Raw genomic sequence first — 23,032 nt, 5'->3', positions numbered from 1 at the left:
AGCCATCACTAACATTGAGTGGCTGCTACCAACATACTGACTCAACTCCAGCCACTTTAATAATGGAAAAATTGATGTAAACAATTTATCACTAGCCACTTTATATTATATAATGTTTACTTACCCTACATTGCTCATCTCATATGTATATACTGTACTCTATACCATTTACTGCATCTTGCCATCTTGATGTAATGTATCACTAGCCACTTTATAAACAATGCCGCTTTATATGTTTTCATACCCTACATTGCTCATCTCATATGTATATACTGTGCCCTGTACCATCTACTGCATCTTGCCTATGCCGTTCAGCCATCACTCATTTATATATTTTTATGTACATATTCGTATTCATTCCTTTGCACTTGCGTGTATAAAGTAGTTGTTGTGGAATTGTTAGGTTAAATTACTTGTTAGATATTACTGTATGGTCGGAACTAGAAGCACAAGCATTTCGCTACACTTGAATTAACACCTGCTAACCATGTGTATGTGACAAATACATTTGATTTGATTTGACAATAATAAAAAGACTCTATGACCAACACTACATCACAGCAAAACAACAGGACTTTCTCTACGGTACAGATACTCCACGACCTAGACTATTCTACTTACTGTTAAAAGTACACAAGGAACCAGGGACATGGACAATTCCCTTTGAAGTTCCTCCTGGCAGACTGCAATAGTGAATCCTATAACATTTCACAATACATAGATCATTATATTAACCCTCTCTCCACCAGGCACCCCAGCTTTCTCAGGGACACTTACCACTTTATGGAGAGGATTGGACCCATAGTTGTTCCCTCCCACACACACATATTCACCATAGATATTGATAGCCTGTATACTAATATAAATACAGCAAAGGAATACAAGCAATTAGAAATATCTTTAAGAGATACCCAGACAACACTAGACCGGACAAAGAAATATTACAACTATTAGAAATCAGCCTGACTAGCAATGACTTTTTATTCAACGATCACTATTACCTGCAGGTGGAGGGAACAGCTATGGGTAAAAAAATCTCACCTGCTTACGCCAATATATACATGGCTGAATGGGAGAGAGAGGCACTGGCCAAGTGTCCATATCAACCCACTTTTTACTACCTGTTTTTAGACGACATAATAGGAGTCTGGCCCCACGACATCCAATTATTCACAGACTTTATGAACATTCTCAACAGCCATCATTCATCAATTAAGGTTAAATACACAATTCATCCACAAGAAGTCAACTTCTTAGACACAACAGTGTTTTTCAGTAATAACAATCAACCACAGAAAACACTACACACTAGAGTCTACTTCAAACCAACAGACACACATGCTTTACTCCATAAACACAGTTACCATCCTAAACATACATTTAAGGGAATAATAAAAATCACAAATCATACGGTTCTACAGGATATCATCTTGCAAGCAAGACCTGGATTATGCAATAAATACACTATTCAATGCACTCAGAACAAGAGGATATTCAAAACGATTTTTAAGAACCATTAAAAACAACACATTGGCAGCCCTCTCTCCCATTCATCCAACCCTCACAGACCACATCAAACCATCCACCTCTCTTAATCTCAACCTCAATCCTACTCCTAACCTTAACCCCAATCCTACCCCTAACCTTAACCTCTCCCCAAACCCCACTCCTAACGTTAACCTTCACCATTACCCTAACCAGGGTTCTAATCCTACCCCTAACCTCACCCCAAACCTTAACCTCTCTCCAAACCCCACTCCTAACCTTAACCGTTACCATTACCCTAACCAGGGTTTTAATCCTACCCCTAACCCAAACCCTAACCTTAACCTCTCCCCAAACCCCACTCCTAACCTTAACCATCACTATTACCCTAACTAGGGTCCCCATCCTAACCTAACCCCTATCTCTCTCCTCCACCCTAATCCTGACTCCCCTATTGGGAGTGATCTGCACCAACCACTAAATCGCAACACTTCCTCTGTCTCTTCTCCTTTGTCATCAATATTCAATCAGCAGACAATTATCATTCCCCTAGTAACTACATTTTCACATAGAATCAGATCCCTACATCAATCAATCAAACACAACTTCTCTACAGCTCAGCACACTTACATAGCTCTCGGTAAAGACCTCTGTCTGTCTGTCTGTCTGTCTGTCTGTCTGTCTGTCTGTCTGTCTGTCTGTCTGTCTGTCTGTCTGTCTGTCTGTCTGTCTGTCTGTCTGTCTGTCTGTCTGTCTGTCTGTCTGTCTGTCTGTCTGTCTGTCTGTCTGTCTCGTGTTGGTGTGTGTTGGTGTGTAACCCTTATTGTGTATCAAATAAAATAAGTTGTGATAAGAACTGTACTTTATTTCAACCTGGAAGGCAGAACAGACAGAAGGTGCTTAGGCTGCATTCACATCATCTCCTGTATTCATAAATACCAGCACATGACTTGGAAAAATCCACTTGCACGCCCTTCCAACTGATAATTACTAGTGGGAAACTCGTCTATCATCTCTGAGCCTCGACTTCTCCCACATGCTGAACTCTGACATCACATACTAAGGAAATTACCTTGATAACAGCATTTTTGGAAGTTAAATGCAACAGCAAAACATTATTTATGAAAAACAATCTATTAGTATGGTATTTGAACACTAATGTTTTTGAGCATGATAGCTGTACTTTCAATACAAATTGTATTTGCCGAGTTTCCCACTTGTTATGAACGCAGCATTATCCAGTATGTATGGATGTGTGTGTGATCTTCAGCCCGTTGCCATGACGGTGATGGTGACGGTGACAGGGTCGTTGTCCTCAGCGGGTAGAGGAGGGGAGACGGGGGAGGCAGAGAGGGGGGAGGCAGCCCTAGGAGAGGACATGGACGTGACCTAGAGAAGAGAAGATTAATTTATCATCATAGAACTGATTGGATTTATTAACATGTTAAAGATCCAGTATATAACTTTTTGGGTGACGTGACCAAAATTCACATAGAAATGTGAGTTATAGATCTGACATTCTCATTGTAAGCAAGTCTAAGAAGAGGTAGATCTGTTCTATGTGCTCTATATGCTTCCTTTTCTTAAATTTGACTTGTCTTAGTTTGTGTTTGATACACCAGCTTCAAACATTATTATAGGTTATTGAAAATATATTTCACAGTTTGGGTATACAATGATATGCTCTGGATTAGAGCATCTGCTAAACGACTACAATGTAAATATTCCACACTTGTTTTGTTTTGTCTCAAACTGAAATTAGACAAACATAGAATTGTGGCAACCAATCACGGAGCGATTGCTACATATTACTACTTTAATGACATGGACCTGGGGGGAGATTACATCTCATTATGTTAATGAGACATTAGGGTACCTGGGCTAGGGGAGGGGCAATGTTCTGTAGCTCCTCCCTCTCTGTCAACTCCTCCCATCACCTCATCATCAGGCAGGTTGATGTTCTCCCTGGACCGGCTGTGCTGCCTACACACACGCACACATTATACACACATCATATACATGTATATATATATACATACAAACACACATACACTTATTATATATACATTTTATATATATATATATATATACACACACACACACACACACACACACACACATACTATATACACATGATACCCACATTTTATATATATATATATATATATATATATATATAATACACATGATACCCACATTTTATATATATATATATATATATATATATATATATAATGTATATATAATGTGGGTATCATGTGTATATAGTATGTGTATATATATATATATACCCCTCCTTAAAATGCAAATAATCTTATAACATTTTGACATGCGTTTTTCTGGATTTTTTTATTGTTATTCTGTCTCTCACTGTTCAAATAAACCTACCATTAAAATTATAGACTGATCATTTCTTTGTCAGTGGGCAAACGTACAAAATCAGCAGGGGATCAAATACTTTTTTCCCTCACTTTTTTCCCTCACCCACATTATATATATAATGTGGGTATCATGTGTATATAGTATGTGTGTGTATATATATGTATATATATACACACATATTACATACACATTATATACATTATATGTTCGTGTATATATATATATATATATACACGAACATATAATATATATACTATATACACATGATACCCACATTATATGTATATATATATATATATATATATACACGAACATATAATGTATATAATGTGTATATATATATACACAAACACACACATACACATGTTATATACACATTTTATATATATATACACACACACATATTATAGACACATTATACACACATTATATATATATATACACACACACACACACACAAGTGTTTTATACACACATTCTACATACGCATATTTTACACATGGCCTGTATGACTCCATACTCACATTCCAAACAGCATGTCATGGAGTCCTGTTTAGAAACAGGAGAGTTAAGGTCACATTAAACTGTTGTTGTTTCCTGATAACTCCTGGTCAGATATTAAACTGTTGTTGTTTCCTGATAACTCCTGGTCAGGGTCACATTAAACTGTTCTTGTAGGCCATCATTGTAAATAATAATTTGTTCTTAACTGACTTGCAAGAGCTGCAAAATCTGAATCCCTACAAATCAGCTGGGCTAGACAATCTGGACCTTCTCTTTCTAAAATGATCCGCCAAAATTGTTGCAACCCCTATTACTAGCCTATTTAACCTCTCTTTCGTATCGTCGGAGATCCCCAAAGATTGGAAAACTGCCGCGGTCATCCCCCTCTTCAAAGGAGGGGACACTCTAGATCCAAACTGTTATAGACCTATATCAATCCTGCCCTGTCTTTCTAAAATCTTTGAAAGCCAAGTTAACAAACAGATGACCGACCATTTCGAATCCCACCGTACCTTCTCCACTATGCAATCTGGTTTCAGAGCTGGTCGTGGTTGCACCTCAGCCACGCTCAAGGTCCTAAACGATATCATAACCGCCATCGATAAAAGATGGTACTGTGCAGCCGTCTTCATCGACCTGGCCAAGGCTTTCGACTCTGTCAATCACCACATTCTTATCGGCAGACTCAATAGCCTTGGCTTCTCAAATGACTGCCTCGCCTGGTTCACCAACTACTTCTCACATAGAGTTCAGTGTGTCAAATCGGAGGGCCTGATGTCCGGACCTCTGGCAGTCTCTATGGGGGTGCCACAGGGTTCAATTCTCAGGCCGAGTCTTTTCTCTGTATATATCAATGATGTCGCTCTTGCTGCTGGTGATTCTCTGATCCACCTCTAAGCAGACACCACCATTCTGTATACATCTGGCGCTTCTTTGGACACTGTGTAAACAAACCTCCAAACGAGCTTCAATGCCAATGCCACAACACTCCTTCCGTGGCCTCAAACTGCTTTTAAATGCTAGTAAAACTAAGTGCATGCTGTTCAACCGATTGGTGCCCGCACCCTCCCGCCCGACTAGCATCACTACTCTGGACGGTTCTGACTTAGATTATGTGGACAACTACAAATACCTAGGTGTCTGGTTAGACTGTAAACTCTCTTTCCAGACTAACATGAAGCATCTCCAATCCAAAATTAAATCTAGAATCGGCTTCCTATTTCGCAACAAAGCCTCCTTCACTCATGCTGCCAAATATACCCTCGTAAAACTGACCATCCTACCGATCTGTGACTTTGGTGATGTCATTTACAAAATGGCCTCCAACACTCTACTCAGCAAACTGGGTGTAGTCTTTCACAGTGCCATCCGATTTGTCACCAAAGCCCCCTATACTACCCACCTGTCACGTCCTGACCAGTAGAGGGAGTATTTGTATTGTAGTTTGGTCATGACGTGGCAGAAGGGTATTTGTTTCATATGGTTCGGGTTGTGTGTGTAGTATTAAAGGGGTGTTTGGTTTATGTATTCCGGGGTTTTAGTGTATGTTCTGGTTTTGGTTTTCTATGGTTTTCGGGTTTGTCTATTTCTTTGTTGTCTGTGTGGCTCCCGATCAGGAACAGTTGTACGTTGTTGTTCCTGATTGGGAGTCATATATTAGGAGCTTGTTTTCACCTGGGGTTTTTGTGGGTAGTTGTATTTTGCACTGCTGCGTATAGCCTGTAAAACTGTCGTCTGCCGTGCTTTGTTTTGTTGTTTTTTCGTGTTCTCTTTATTTAATAAATATAAAGATGAGCATCCACATTCCTGCTGCGTTTTGGTCATCAATACACAACGACACCCGTGACACCACCACTGCAACCTGTATGTTCTCGTTGGCTGGCCCTCACTACATATTCGTCGCCAAACCCACTGGCTCCAGGTCATCTATAAGTCTATGCTAGGTAAGGCCCCACCTTATCTCAGCTCACTGGTCACCATAGCAACACCCACCCGTAGCACGTGCTCCAGCAGTTATATTTCACTGGTCGTCCCCAAAGCCAACACTCCCCTTTGGCCGCCTTTCCTTCCAGGTCTCTGCTGCTAATGACTAGAACGAGTTGCAAAAATCACTGAATGACTGAAGCTTATATCTCCCTCTCTAACCTTAAGCATCAGCTGTCAGAGCAGCTTACCGATCACTGTACCTGTACACAGCCAATCTGTAAATAGCACACACAACTACCTCATCCCCATATTGTTGTTTATCTTTTTGCTCTTTTGCACCCCAGTATCTCTACTTGCGCATCATCATCTGCACCTCTATCACTCCAGTGTTAATGCTACATTGTAATTATTTCATCTATTTATTGCCTTGCCTCCCTAATCTTCTACATTTGCACACACTGTACATAGATTTTTCTATTGTGTTATTGACTGTACGTTTGTTTATCCCATGTGTAACTCTGTGTTGTTGTTTTTGTCGCACTGGTTTGCTTTATCTTTGCTAGGTCGCAGTTGTAAATGAGAACTTGTTCTCAAATGGCCTACCTGGTTAAATCAAGGTGAAATACATACACACTATATATACATACCTACCTGGTTAAATCAAGGTGAAATTAAAAATAAATAAAAAAAAACTTGCCAAGTTAAAAAAAGGTTAAATATTTCTGTTTTTAAATAAAAATAAATCAAACTGTAGTTGTATCCTGATAACTCCTGGTGTCACGTCCTGACCGTAGAGAGCTCTTATTTTCTATGGTAGAGTAGGTCAGGGCGTGACTGGGGGGTTGATCTAGTTTATTTATTTCTATGTGGGGTTCTAGGTTTGATTTTCTATGTTGGTGATTTGTATGATTCCCAATTAGAAGCAGCTGGTAATCGTTGTTTTTCCCACCAGTGTTTATGGGATGTTGTGTTTTGAGTTAGTGCACATAGCATCTCTGGTTCGTTGTTAGTTTATTGTTTATTTGTTTTTGTGTTTGCTTAGTTTCACTTTCTAATAAATCATGTGGAACTCAACATTCGCTGCGCCTTGGTCCGTTTCTACAAACGAACGTGACACCCAGTGAGGGTCAGCATGCCAGTTAGGATCAGGGTCAGGGTCAGAATGTTAGTCAGGGTCAGGGTCATCATGCTAGTCAGGGTCAGGGTCAGCATGCTAGTCAGGGTCAGGGTCAGAATGTTAGTCAGGGTCAGCGTCAGGATACTAGTTAGGGTCAGGGTCATCATGCTAGTCAGGGTCAGGGTTAACATGCTAGTCAGGGTCAGGGTCAGCATGCTAGTCAGGGTCAGGGTCAGCATGCTAGTCAGGGTCAGGGTCAGCATGCTAGTCAGGGTCAGGGTCATCATGCTAGTCAGGGTCAGGGTCAGAATGTTAGTCAGGGTCAGCGTCAGGATACTAGTTAGGGTCAGGGTCATCATGCTAGTCAGGGTCAGGGTTAACATGCTAGTCAGGGTCAGGGTCAGCATGCTAGTCAGGGTCAGGGTCAGCATGCTAGTCAGGGTCAGGGTCAGCATGCTAGTCAGGGTCAGGGTCATCATGCTAGTCAGGGTCAGGGTCAGCATGCTAGTCAGGGTCAGGGTCAGCATGCTAGTCAGGGTCAGGGTCATCATGCTAGTCAGGGTCAGGGTCATCATGCTAGTCAGGGTCAGGGTCAGCATGCTAGTCAGGGTCAGGGTCAGCATGCTAGTCAGGGTCAGGGTCATCATGCTAGTCAGGGTCAGGGTCATCATGCTAGTCAGGGTCAGGGTCATCATGCTAGTCAGGGTCAGGGGTCAGCATGCTAGTCAGGGTCAGGGTCAGCATGCTAGTCAGGGTCAGGGTCAGCATGCTAGTCAGGGTCAGGGTCATCATGCTAGTCAGGGTCAGGGTCATCATGCTAGTCAGGGTCAGGGTCATCATGCTAGTCAGGGTCAGGGTCATCATGCTAGTCAGGGTCAGGGTCATCATGGTAGGTATGGTCAGGGTCAGGGTCAGGGTCATCATGCTAGTCAGGGTCAGGGTCATCATGCTAGTCAGGGTCAGGGTCAGCATGCTAGTCAGGGTCAGGGTCATCATGCTAGTCAGGGTCAGGGTCATCATGCTAGTCAGGGTCAGGGTCATCATGGTAGGTATGGTCAGGGTCAGGGTCAGGGTCAGCATGCTAGTTAGGGTTGGGGTCATCATGCTAGTCAGGGTCAGGGTTAGGATGCTTGTTAGGGTCGGGGTCAGGGTCATCATGCTAGTCAGGGTCAGGGTCATCATGCTAGTCAGGGTCAGGATGCTTGTTATGGTCAGGGTCAGGATGCTAGTTAGGGTCAGGGTCAGGATGCTAGTTAGGGTCAGGGTCAGGATGCTAGTTAGGGTCAGGGTCAGGATGCTAGTTAGGGTCAGGGTCAGGATGCTTGTTATGGTCAGGGTCAGGATGCTAGTTAGGGTCAGGGTCAGTATGTTAGTTAGGGTCAGGTCCAACATGCAAGTCAGGGTCATCATGCTAGTCAGGGTCAGGGTCAGGATGCTAGTCAGGGTCAGGGTCAGGATGCTAGTTAGGGTCAGGGTCAGGATGCTAGTTAGGGTCAGGGTCAGGATGCTAGTTAGGGTCAGGGTCAGGATGCTAGTTAGGGTCAGGGTCAGGATGCTAGTTAGGGTCAGGGTCAGGATGCTAGTTAGCGTCAGTGTCTTCATGCTAGTTAGGGTCAGGGGCAGGATGCTAGTTAGGGTCAGGGGCAGGATGCTAGTTAGGGTAATCATGCTAGTTAGGGTCAGCATGCTAGTTAGGGTCAATGTCATCATGCTAGTTAGGGTCAGGGTCCTCATGCTAGTTAGGGTCAGGGTCATCAAACTAGTGTTAGGGTTTAACCAACTATTTCTTAGCGTAACCTATATAAAATAACAGAGAAGCTATGCCACAATATTAAGTATATAAACTATAGATAATTGAATACTGCTATATGCTAGAGTAAGTGGCTCATGTGATGGTGGGTCATGTGGACAGAATGCTGATGCTTTAAAACAGGGTTTCGCAAGAGCTTTTGCTGAACAACAGCAATAACAAGATAATGGTTGCAATGTAGGGGTTTTAGAGAACTGTGCATTGTGTAACAAGGTGTAGGCAGCTGACTTAGTGATAGGAGGTTGTGAAACCCATCACAAGGGGAGCATGTGAGGAACAGGTAGAGTGGAGAAACAACTGAATAAGTCAATCACTGGAAATTGAGTGGTTGCTGACTCTTGAGTGAGAACTGACACTAAGAATATAAGATCCAACGCCAGGCAACATGTGATGCGTCAAGAGGTTGGGACCAACCTGCACGCCAACGATAGGCTGGAGTAAGTCTAAACCACACCCAGTCTCTACTCTGACAGGCCCATCAAGGAGTGGGAACTACGTCTGTCAAGAAGTATTTAAAGAAGAACTTGTGATGACATTTCAGCTCTCTGTCTGCCCTGCGTGGTGTCACAGAGAGACCGTATACGAACAACATATTTACCATACACGTGTTTGCATTAATTAAAGTACAAATAAATCTGAAGTTACTATGTACTAACTATTTTGTTCTGATACCAGAAACGAACTGACGCAACTTTAACACTAGTTAGGGTCAGGGTCATCATGCTAGTTAAGGTCAGGGTCAACATGCTAGTTAAGGTCAGGGTCAACATGCTAGTTAAGGTCAGGGTCAGCATGCCAGTTAGGGTCAGGGTCATCGTGCTAGTCAGGGTCAGGGTCAGCATGCTAGTCAGGGTCAGGGTTAACATACTAGTCAGGGTCAGGGTCATCATGCTAGTCAGGGTCAGGGTCATCATGGTAGGTATGGTCAGGGTCAGGGTCAGCATGCTAGTCAGGGTCAGCTAGTTGCTAGTTGGTTCTACACCAGAGGTTAGTTAATTCCACCCCTGATTAGAGTTAGAGTTTACATTAACTGGATGATTAGATTTTACATTAACTGGATGGTTAGGGTTAGAGTTTACATTAACCTGGATGGTTAGGGTTAGAGTTTACATTAACTGGATGGTTAGAGTTTACATTAACTGGATGGTTAGGGTTAGAGTTTACATTAACTGGATGGTTAGAGAGAGTTTACATTAACTGGATGGTTAGGGTTAGAGTTTACATTAACTGGATGGTTAGGGTTAGAGTTTACATTAACTGGATGGTTAGGGTTAGAGTTTACATTAACTGGATGGTTAGGGTTAGAGTTTACATTAACTGGATGGTTAGGGTTAGAGTTTCCATTAACTGGATGGTTAGGGTTAGAGTTTACATTAACTGGATGGTTAGGGTTAGAGTTTACATTAACTGGATGGTTAGGGTTAGAGTTTACATTAACTGGATGGTTAGAGTTAGAGTTTATAGTAACTGGATGGTTAGGGTTAGAGTTTACATTAACTGGATGGTTAGGGTTAGAGTTTATATTAACTGGATGGTTAGGGTTAGAGTTTATATTAACTGGATGGTTAGAGTTTATATTAACTGGATGGTTAGGGTTAGAGTTTCCATTAACTGGATGGTTAGAGTTTATATTAACTGGATGGTTAGGGTTAGAGTTTACATTAACTGGATGGTTAGGGTTAGAGTTTACATTGTCGTGGACGAATCAGAATTAGTTGGGTAACATAGATAATTAAGATGTTTTATTAGTATAATATGCTTATTTGAGGTACTTGTCATTAGAAAGTGTCCATTGGACTCTGGTGTCTTTTCAATTGCACGTCTACCTTAGCTGGGGCTCAGACACTTGGGGCCCAGAGAGGGGAGAAGTCGGATTTGTCATCATGAGAATGTGTCTTTACCTATTCTTAAACCATGTGAAGGGATGGCGTGATTAATGGGGAACCAATGACTTCTCTCCACAATGTCTGTGAGCAAGTCACTCCCTCCTTTTCTTTATTGTGGGGAGGATTATGGCAGTAAATGGACCCTTGTATGTCCTCTCTTAGATCTCACACTTATCCTGGGATATTATATGGCCTAGAGGCTCACTCCCCCCAGTGAGCCTGTCCAGGAGTAGGGTCAAGAGGGGGTTTGCTTGAGATGGGAGTATCTAGAGTTGACAATTGATATATGCCATTGGATGAAATAGTTTTGTTCAATACCGTACCAGGGAGGGACAGTTCTAAGGGGACCAGATACTGGGCTATACCATTAATCCTGTTGACATAGTAGTTACTGTCTGCTGTGTTTTATGGATATCTGTCATGCAAAACTTAACCTTTGTGAACTGTTACTAAGTATCTGTGGTTTGTCAATGTACGTTGAAGGGGGTGTATTGTTGCTATAAAAGATCCCTGTAGCCATTGGGTAATCACCTTGTTCAATAGTTCATTCGAGAGAGTGCATTATTGGGCGTCAAGTACTTTTGCAAAAGTATCTTAAGTATTAAAGATGTAGTTTAACTCGGACTGGTGTGTTTGTAACTCCTCATTTGGTAATGCAGAAATTAGCCACCACAACATTAACTGGATGGTTAGGGTTAGAGTTTACATTAACTGGATGGTTAGAGTTTACATTAACTGGATGGTTAGAGTTTACATTAACTGGATGGTTAGAGTTTACATTAACTGGATGGTTAGAGTTTCCATTAACTGGATGGTTAGGGTTAGAGTTTACATAAACTGGATGGTTAGAGTTTACATTAACTGGATGGTTAGAGTTAGAGTTTACATTAACTGGATGGTTAGGGTTAGAGTTTACATTAACTGGATGGTTAGAGTTAGAGTTTACATTAACTGGATGGTTATGGTTAGAGTTTACATTAACTGGATGGTTAGAGTTTACATTAACTGGATGGTTAGGGTTAGAGTTTACATTAACTGGATGGTTAGAGTTAGAGTTTACATTAACTGGATGGTTAGAGTTAGAGTTTCCATTAACTGGATGGTTAGGGTTAGAGTTTACATTAACTGGATGGTTAGAGTTTACATTAACTGGATGGTTAGAGTTAGAGTTTCCATTAACTGGATGGTTAGAGTTTATATTAACTGGATGGTTAGGGTTAGAGTTTACATTAACTGGATGGTTAGGGTTAGAGTTTCCATTTACTGGATGGTTAGAGTTTCCATTAACTGGATGGTTAGAGTTTCCATTAACTGGATGGTTAGAGTTAGAGTTTACATTAACTGGATAGTTAGAGTTTCCATTAACTGGATGGTTAGGGTTAGAGTTTACATTAACTGGATGGTTAGAGTTAGAGTTTCCATTAACTGGATGGTTAGGGTTAGAGTTTCCATTAACTGGATGGTTAGGGTTAGAGTTTACATTAACTGGATGGTTAGGGTTAGAGTTTACATTAACTGGATGGTTAGAGTTAGAGTTTCCATTAACTGGATGGTTAGAGTTTCCATTAACTGGATGGTTAGAGTTTACATTAACTGGATGGTTAGGGTTAGAGTTTACATTAACTGGATGGTTAGAGTTAGAGTTTACATTAACTGGATGGTTAGAGTTTACATTAACTGGATGGTTAGAGTTTACATTAACTGGATGGTTAGATTAGAGTTTACATTAACTGGATGGTTAGAGTTTACATTAACTGGATGGTTAGATTAGAGTTTCCATTAACTGGATGGTTAGGGTTAGAGTTTACATTAACTGGATGGTTAGGGTTAGAGTTTACATTAACTGGATGGTTAGAGTTAGAGTTTACATTAACTGGATGGTTAGAGTTTACATTAACTGGATGGTTAGAGTTTATATTAACTGGATGGTTAGGGTTAGTGTTTACATTAACTGGATGGTTAGAGTTTACATTAACTGGATGGTTAGAGTTAGAGTTTATATTAACTGGATGGTTAGGGTTAGAGTTTACATTAACTGGATGGTTAGAGTTAGAGTTTATGTTAACTGGATGGTTAGGGTTAGAGTTTACATTAACTGGATGGTTAGAGTTAGAGTTTATATTAACTGGATGGTTAGGGTTAGAGTTTACATTAACTGGATGGTTAGGGTTAGAGTTTACATTAACTGGATGGTTAGGGTTAGAGTTTACATTAACTGGATGGTTAGAGTTTACATTAACTGGATGGTTAGAGTTAGAGTTTATAGTAACTGGATGGTTAGGGTTAGAGTTTACATTAACTGGATGGTTAGAGTTAGAGTTTATATTAACTGGATGGTTAGGGTTAGAGTTTACATTAACTGGATGGTTAGAGTTAGAGTTTACATTAACTGGATGGTTAGGGTTAGAGTTTCCATTAACTGGATGGTTAGAGTTAGAGTTTACATTAACTGGATGGTTAGGGTTAGAGTTTACATTAACTGGATGGTTAGGGTTAGAGTTTCCATTAACTGGATGGTTAGAGTTAGAGTTTACATTAACTGGATGGTTAGAGTTAGAGTTTACATTAACTGGATGGTTAGAGTTTACATTAACTGGATGGTTAGGGTTAGAGTTTACATTAACTGGATGGTTAGGGTTAGAGTTTACATTATAATTGAACTGTGTATAGTGTGTGTGTGTGTGTGTATGTGTGTGTGTGTGTGTGTGTAGTGAGTATGTAATGTGTGTGTGTGTGTATAGTGTGTGTGTGTGTGTAGGTGTGTGTGTGTGTGGTGCGTGAGTATGTAATGTGTGTGTGTGTGTGTGTGTGTGTGTGTGTGTGTGTGTGTGTGTGTGTGTGTGTGTGTGTACGTACGGGGGTTGTTGTTGCGGTTGCGGATTATGTACATGAAAAGCAGAATGGTTGCTATGGTAGTGATGAGCATCCCTCCAATGGCAGCTCCAATCACAGCAGGATACGCACTGAAGGGAGGGTCCGCTGCAAAATACACACACACACACACACACACACACACACACACACAGAAATGTATACCCTCTACCATTTACAGCGAGCCTGACATTAACAGGTAATTTCCGTTTGAGCCGACATCTGCAGCTTTTACGTTAATGTGATCTTTGCAAAATGCCCTTAAAATCTGCATTGTCAGCTATATAGTGACTTGCACAATAGCACAGCTAGGATGGATTATTTTGGGCACCTGAGTGGCGCAGCGGTGTAAGGCACTGCATCTCAGTGCAAGAGCGGTCACCGCAGTCACTGGTTTGAATCCAGGCTGCATCACATCTGGTCGTGAATGGAGTCTCTTAGGGTAGCGCACAATTGGTCCGGGGTAGGCTGTCGTTGTAAGTAAGAATTAGTTCTTAACTGACTTGCCTAGTTAAATATAGGTTTAAATAAAACAAGCTATGTTTTGTTGCAAAATGTGTAATATATCGTCAACATTGGGTTGTGGTGCACCATGTCCGTACAGTACATACAAATTAACTGGCTAATGTCGGCTAGGATGTTAGTGAATCAGTGATGCTTTGAGAACATTCAGAACTAATCTCTAACAGAATAGACCAAACTAACAGGTTCAGAACTAATCTCTAAACAGAATAGACAGAGCTAACAGGTTCAGAACTAATCTCTAACAGAATAGACCAAACTAACAGGTTCAGAACTAATCTCTAACAGAATAGGCCGAGCTAACAGGCTCAGAACTCATTTCTAACAGAATAGACAAAGCTAACAGGTTCAGAACTAATCTCTAACAGAATAGACAGAGCTAACAGGTTCAGAACTAATCTCTAACAGAATAGGCCGAGCTAACAGGCTCAGAACTAATTTCTAACAGAATAGACAAAGCTAACGGGTTCAGAACTAATCTCTAGCAGAATAGACAAAGCTACAACCCTTATAATATAGTGTACCCTACGCACACAACCCATGTGGAATTCCTGGTCTCTGGAAGCGTTTGGAACTGGCGATCTGTGGTCAAGAACACATAGTTTATCTCAGCCTATGCTGCTCTTCAGTCACTTTACTTTTTGGCCCTGACAGAGACACATGGATCACCCCAGAGAACACTGCTACTTCAGCTGCTCTTCCTTCATCTGACTACCATTTCTCATAATCCGAGAGCATCTTGTCGTCGCATGCTGGCACAGAGCTACTAATTTCTCTTTAGTGGAGATTTTCTCTTTTCTCCCAATCTCACCTGTCCATCTCCTCGTTTGAATACTAATATGTCACTGTCACTTGTCCACTCAAACTTAACATTATTGTCATCTATCACCCACCAGGTGCCCTTGGAGAGTTCATCAATGAGTTTGACACCTTGATAAACCAATTTCCTGAAGATGGCTCACCACTCTTCATACTTGGTAACTTCAACCTTCCGACATCTGCTTTCGATTCATTTCTTTCCAACTCCTCTCTTTCCCCTTCTTGCCACTTTTGACTTCACCCTTTCCCCTCCCACTCACAAGGCAGGCAATACGCTTGACCTCAACTTTACTAGAGGCTGTTCTCCTACTAATCTCACAGCAACCCCCCTCCAGGTCTCTGTTCTCCTACTAATCTCACTGTAACCCCCCTCCAGGTCTCTGTTCTCCTACTAACCTCACTGCAACCCCCTTCCAGGTCTCTGATCAATACTTTGTTTCCTTTTCTATTTCCATTTCCTCCAACCCTAACCACTCAGCCCCTACCCAGATGGTCATGTGACTCGCACTGTCCCCTTTCCTCTCAGCCCTCCCCTCCTGCTCCGTGGCTGAGTGACTAATTGTGATTTTACGGAACAAAAATAGAGGAAAAATAAACTTCAGGAGGACCTATCATCCTTCTACTCCCTCCACTCTAAATTCTCTTCCTCTGTATCCACTGCTAAAGCCACTTTCTATCACCCTGCATGTCAACCTTCTTCCTCTAATCCTGGGAAAATATTTTCCACCTTCTCCTCCCTTCTTAATCCTCCACCCACTCCCTCCTCCCACTCTGCGGATGACTTTGTCAACCACTGAAAAGAAAGTTGACGACATCTGCTCCTCCTTCATTCAGCCTACTGAAGCAATTGGTCCCCCTCACACAGAACTTCCCTATGCCTTAAAATCCTGCGACTAGTGAGGTCCAGCTGCCCAACAAACTGCCCTCTTGAAACCATCCCCTCCTCCCTTCAGACCATCTCTGGAGACCTTCTCGCATTTCTCACTTCCCTCATTAATTATTCCCTGACCACTGGCTGCATCCCCTCTGACTTCCACATGGCCTGAGTCACTCCCCTCCTCAAGATACCAACACTCGACTCCTCTGATGTCAAAAACTACAGACCGGTATCCCTTCTTTCTTTTCTTTCCAAAACACTTGAGTGCACTGTCCGATCAGAATGGGGATGGCTGCCATTTTATGGGCTCCTAACTAACTGAGCTATTTTGTTTGGAACTTATTTTGTACATAACATTGCTGCTTCCATCGCTTATGACCGAAAAGAGCTTCTGGACATCAGAACAGCGATTACTCACCTCAAATTGGAAAAATATTTTTTCTTTAATGAGTCTGAAGCGAAGGATATACTGCTTTCTTGAGACCAGGCCCAAATCCCTGTCATTCGCATGAAGAAAAGACAGAGAAAACGGGGGCAGAGGTTGCAGTGCCTGGTGAGAATTCGGAGGATAGTGTGTAAACCACCACTACCATCCGTACTATTGGCCAATGTGCAATCATTAGAAAATAAACCAGATGATCTACGATTAAGACTATCCTACTATCTTATGTTTCACCGAGTCGTGGCTGCACGACGACACGGATAATATAGAGCTGGCTGGGTTTTCCGTGAATCGACAGGACAGAGCAGCTACGTCTGGTAAGACGAGGGGCAGGGGTATGTGTCTATTTATCAATAACAGCTGGTGCACGATGTCTAATATTAACCTGTTTAGGATAGGGGGCAGTATTGACACGGCTGGATAAAAAACATACCCGATTTAATCTGGTTACCACTCCTACCCAGTAACTAGAATATGCATATACTTATTACATATGGATAGAAAACACCCTAAATTTTCTAAAACTGTTTGAATGGTGTCTGTGAGTATAACAGAACTCAAATGGCAGGTCAAAACCTGAGAGATTCCTTTACAGGAAGTGGCCTGTCTGACCATTTCTTGAACTTGTTTTCCATCTCTATCATTTACTAAGGATCTCTGCTCTAACGTGACACTTCCCACGTCTTCCATAGGCTCTCAGAGCCCGGGAAAAAACAGAATGTCGTCATTCCAGCCCCAGGCTGAAACACATTATCGCCTTTCTCAAGTGGCCGATCAAGGGACACTGGCTTATGCGCGTGACCCCGACCGCCCCCGCCTTTGGGATTTTTTTCCTCTGTTTGCCGAAAAGGAGATTCCCTGTCGGAATATTATCGCTTTTCTACGAGAAAAATGTCGTAAAAATTGATTTTAAACAGCGGTTGACATGCTTCGAAGTACGGTAATGGAATACTTAGAATTTTATTGTCACAAATTGCGCCATGCGCGCGACACTTCTTTACTATTTCGGATAGTGTCTGGAACGCACGAACAAAACGCCGCTATTCGGATATAACGATGGATTATTTTGGACCAAACCAACATTTGTTATTGAAGTAGCAGTCCTGGGTGTGTATTCTGACGAAGACAACAAAAGGTAATCAAACTTTTATAATAGTAAATATGTTTATGGTGAGTGCTAAACTTGCCGGGTGTCTAAATAGCGAGCCCGTGATGCCTGGGCTATGTACTTAGAATATTGCAAAATGTGCTTTCACCAAAAAGCTATTTTAAAATCGGACATATCGAGTGCATAGAGGAGGTCTGTATCTATAATTCTTAAAATAATTGTTATGCTTTTTGTGAACGTTTATCGTGAGTAATTTAGTAAAATGTTAGCGAATTCCCCGGAAGTTTGCGGGGGGTATGCTAGTTCTGAACGTCACATGCTAATGTAAAAAGCTGGTTTTTGATATAAATATGAACTTGATTGAACAAAACATGCATGTATTGTATAACATAATGTCCTAGGGTTGTCATCTGATGAAGATCATCAAAGGTGAGTGCTGCATTTAGCTGTCTTCTGGGTTTTGGTGACATTATATGCTGGCTTGAAAAATGGGTGTCTGATTATTTCTGGCTTGGTACTCTGCTGACATAATCTAATGTTTTGCTTTCGTTGTAAAGCCTTTTTGAAATCGAACAGTGTGGTTAGATTAACGAGAGTCTTATCTTTAAATGGCTGTAAAATAGTCATATGTTTGAGAAATTGAAGTAATAGGATTTTTAAGGTTTTGAAAATCGCGCCACAGGATAGCAGTGGCTGTTACGTAGGTGGGACGAATTCGTCCCGCCTAGCCTAGAGAGCTTAACCTGTTAGGGCTAGGGGGCAGCATTTGCACGTCTGGATAAAAAAAATGTACCCGATTTAATCTGGTTACTAATCCTACCCAGTAACTAGAATATGCGTATACTTATTATATATGGATAGAAAACACTCTAAAGTTTCTAAAACTGTTTGAATGGTGTCTGTGAGTATAACAGAACTCATTTGGCAGGCAAAACCCTGAGACATTTTCTGACAGGAAGTGGATACCTGATGTGTTGTATTACCTTTAAACCTATCCCATTGAAAAACACAGGGGCTGAGGAATATTTTGGCACTTCCTATTGCTTCCACTAGATGTCACCAGCCTTTACAAAGTGTTTTGAGTCTTCTGGAGGGAGATCTGACCGAACAAGAGCCATGGAACGATGATGTCCCATTAGACACCTGGCGCGCGAGTTCATGTTGGGTACCCTCGTTCCAATACGTTATAAAAGAGTATGCATTCGTCCACCTTGAATATTATTCATGTTCTGGTTAAAAAAGGCCCTAATGATTTATGCTATACAACGTTTGACATGTTTGAACGAACGTAAATATATTTTTTCCCCTCGTTCATGACGAGAAGTCCGGCTGGCTTAGATCATGTGCTAACAAGACGGAGATTTTTGGACATAAATGATGAGCTTTTTTGAACAAAACTACATTCGTTATGGACCTGTGATACCTGGAAGTGACATCTGATGAAGAGAATCAAAGGTAATGGATTATTTACATAGTATTTTCGATTTTAGATCTCCCCAACATGACGTCTAGTCTGTATCGCAACGCGTATTTTTCTGGGCGCAGTGCTCAGATTATTGCAAAGTGTGATTTCCCAGTAAGGTTATTTTTAAATCTGGCAAGTTGATTGCGTTCAAGAGATGTAAATCTATAATTCTTTAAATGACAATATAATATTTTACCAATGTTTTCTAATTTTAATTATTTAATTTGTGACGCTGACTTGACTGCCGGTTATTGGAGGAAACGATTTCCTCAACATCAATGCCATAGTAAAACGCTGTTTTTGGATATAAATATGAACTTGATAGAACTAAAAATGCATGCATTGTCTAACATAATGTCCTAGGAGTGTCATCTGATGGAGATTGTAAAAGGTTAGTGCATCATTTTAGCTGGTTTTATGGTTTTGGTGACCCTGTCTTTGACTTGACAAAACATTACACACAACTCTTGTAAATGTACTGTCCTAACATACTCTAAATTTATGCTTTCGCCGTAAAACCTTTTTGAAATCGTAAAACGTGGTTAGATTAACCTCTTGGGGCTAGGTGGGACGCTAGCGTGCCACCCGTGGTGCACTCCATCAACAGCAGGTGCATTTCAAGAGCGGCAAATTTGAATCCAAATAAATGTCAAAATTCAAATTTTTCAAAAATACAACTATTTTACACCATTTGAAAGATAAACATCTCCTTAATCTAACCACGTTTTACAATTTCAAAAAGGTTTTACGGCGAAAGCATAAATTTAGAGTTTAGCGTCCCACCTAGCCCATAGAGGTTAAGCTCGAGGCCTTAGGTCTCAACCCCGCCCTGTGCAATTGGGTGCTGGACTTTCTGACAGGCAGACCCCAGGTTGTGAAGGCAGGAAACAAAATCTTCACTTTGCTGATCCTCAACACTGGGGCCCCACAAGGGTGCGTGCTCAGCCCCCTCCTGTACTCCCTGTTCACCAATGACTGTGTGGCCATGTACGCCTCCAACTCAATCATCAAGTTTGCAGACGACACAACAGTAGTGGGCTTGATTACCAACGATGACGAGACAGACTACAGGGAGGAGGTGAGGGCCCTCGGAGTGTGGTGTAAAGAAAACAACCTCTCACTCAACATCAACAAAACAAAGGAGATGATCGTGGACTTCAGGAAACAGCAGAGGGAGCACCCCATATCCACATCAACGGGACAGCAGTGGAGAAGGTGGAAAATGTTAATTAAGTTCCTTGGCGTACACATCACGGACAAACTGAAATGGTCCACCCACACAGTGTGGTGAAGAAGGCGCAACAGCACCTCTTCAACCTCAGGAGGCTTGTCACCTAAAACCCTCACAACCTTTTACAGATGCTCAATTGAGAGCATCCTGTCAGGCTGTATCATCGTATGGTACGGCAACAGCACCGCCCACAACCACAGGGTTCTCCAGAGGGTGGTGCGGTCTGCCCAACGCATTACTGGGGGTAAACTACCTACAGTACCCGATGTCACAGGAAGGCCAAAAAAGATGATCAAGGACAACAACCATTACATAGACTTGGAATCACAGGCCACTTTAATAATGGAACACTAGCCACTTTAATAATGTTTACATATTTTGCATTACTCATCTCATTTGTATATACTGTATTCTATTCTACTGTATCTTAGTCTATGCCACTCTGACATTGTTCGCCCAAATATTTATATATTCTTAATTCCATTGCTATACTTTAGATTTGTGTGTATTGTTGTGAAATGTTTTGATATTACTGTTAGATATTACTGCACTGTTAGAGGTAAAAACACAAGCATTTCACTACACCAGCAATAACACCTGCTAAACACGTGTATGTGACAAATAACATTTGATTTGATTTGAGTGTTTATTGTGTTTTGGGTTCCCAGACCCAATAAAGTTTTTTTAACTCAAATTCTCTCTCTCTCTCTATCCCCTCTCTCCCTCTCCCTCTCTCTCTCTCGCTGTCTCCTTCTCTCTTGCTGTCTCTATCCCCCTCTCTCTCTGCCTCCCTCTCTTTCTGTCTCACACTCTCGTTGTCTCCCTCCCCCTCTGTATCCTTTCCCCCCTTTTTAATATAATAGTATATAATAATATGATAGTAGTAACAATAATGGTAGTAATAATATATCTCACTCACCTGGTGTTTCTGGGGGGGAGGGGTGTCCGAGGGTTCTGTGATTGACAGCTGTGATGCGTATCTGGTAGGTATCTGTTGGGGTCATGTTGCCCAGCGTGTGGACCCTCTCCCTGGCTTCCAATACCGCCACCTGCTTCCATGGAGAGAAACGACTCCTTTTTTCCTGTCGCTGCTCCTACAACAACAAAACTATATTAATATCTGCAATGACCAAAAAATGTCAACTTTTTTTTTTACAATTTCTAAGATTTTACAGAGCTACAGTTCATATAAGGAAATCAGTCAATTGAAATATATTCATTAGGCCCTAATCTGTGGATTTCACATGACTGGGAACACAGATATGCATCTGTTGGTCACAGATACACTACACGACCAGAAGTATGTGGACTGCTTGTCAAACATCTCATTCCAAAATCATGGGCATTAATACGGAGTTGGTCCCCCTTTGCTGCTATAACAGCATCCACTCTTCTGGGAAGACTTTCTACTAGATGTTGGAACATTGCTGAGGAGACTTGCTTCCATTCAGCCACAAGAGCATTAGTGAGTTCGGGCACTGATGTTGGGCGATTAGGCCTGGCTCACAGTCGGCGTCCCAATTCATCCCAAAGGTGTTCAATGGGATTGAGGTCAGGGCTCTGTGCAGGTCAGTCAAGTTCTTCCACACTGTTCTCAACAAACAATTTCTCTGTGGACCTCGCTTTGTGCACGGGGCCATTGTCATGCTGAAACAGGAAAGGGCCTTCTCCAAACTGTTGCCACAAGTTGGAAGCACAGAATCGTCTACAATGTCATTGTATGCTGTAGCATTAAGATTTCCTTCATTGGAACTAAGGGGCTGAGCCTGAACCATGAAAAACATCCCTAGACCATTATTCCTCCACCAAACTTTACAGTTGGCACTATGCATTTGGGCAGGTAGTGTTCTCTTGGCATCCACCATATCCAGATTTGTCTGTCGGACTGCCAGATGGTGAAGCGTGATTCATCACCGCAGAGAACACGGTTCCATTTTATACACCTTTCAGCAATGGGTGTGGCTGACATATATATATGTATATATAGTGTACCGTAAAAAAAAGGTAGGGGCATGGATCAGAAAGCCAGTCAGTATCTGGTGTGACCACCATTTGCCTTATGAAGTGTGACACATCTCCTTCGCATAGAGTTGATCAGGCTGTTGATTGTGGCCTGTGGAATGTTGTCCCACTCCTCTTCAATGGCTGTGCGATGTTGGTGGATATTGGTGGGAACTCGAACACGCTGTCATACACGTCGATCCAGAGCATCCCAAACATGCTCAATAGGAGACATGTCTTGTGAGTATGCAGCCCAACTGGACATTTTCAGCTTCCAGGAATTGTGTACAGATCCTTGTGACATGGGGCCGCGCATTATCATGGTGAAACATGAGGTGATGGAGACGGATGACAATGGGCCGCAAGATCTCGTCATGGTATCTCTCTGTACGTTCAAATTGCACTTGATAAAATGCAATTGTGTTCGTTGTCAAATCAAATCAAATGTTATTGGTCACATACATGTGATTAGCAGATGTTATTGCGGATGTAGTGAAATGCTTGTGCTTCTAGCTCCGACAGCGCAGTAATACCTAACAAGTAATATCTAACAAATTACACAACAACTACCTAATACACACAAATC

At 41.7% G+C, this 23,032-nt stretch overlaps 1 protein-coding gene across 1 annotated transcript in view; it reads right to left on the bottom strand.

Moving 5' to 3' along the window:
* Positions 1-2,329: 2,329 nt before the first annotated feature.
* Positions 2,330-23,032, bottom strand: part of LOC106563963 (V-set and immunoglobulin domain-containing protein 10-like 2) — a 40,718-nt gene continuing 20,015 nt past the window's right edge. The window contains exons 9-13 of the mRNA XM_045714348.1: positions 21,365-21,539; positions 13,967-14,089; positions 4,392-4,416; positions 3,362-3,468; positions 2,330-2,874 (exon numbers count right to left, since the gene is read on the bottom strand). Coding sequence (XP_045570304.1) covers positions 2,852-2,874; positions 3,362-3,468; positions 4,392-4,416; positions 13,967-14,089; positions 21,365-21,539 — 453 coding nt within the window. The 3' untranslated portion in view covers positions 2,330-2,851. The remainder of the gene's footprint in view (positions 2,875-3,361; positions 3,469-4,391; positions 4,417-13,966; positions 14,090-21,364; positions 21,540-23,032) is intronic.

This window comes from Salmo salar, chromosome ssa03 (genome assembly GCF_905237065.1).
Source record: "Salmo salar chromosome ssa03, Ssal_v3.1, whole genome shotgun sequence".
Lineage (NCBI taxonomy): Eukaryota > Metazoa > Chordata > Actinopteri > Salmoniformes > Salmonidae > Salmo > Salmo salar.
This window is presented reverse-complemented; position numbering and strand designations above follow the sequence as displayed.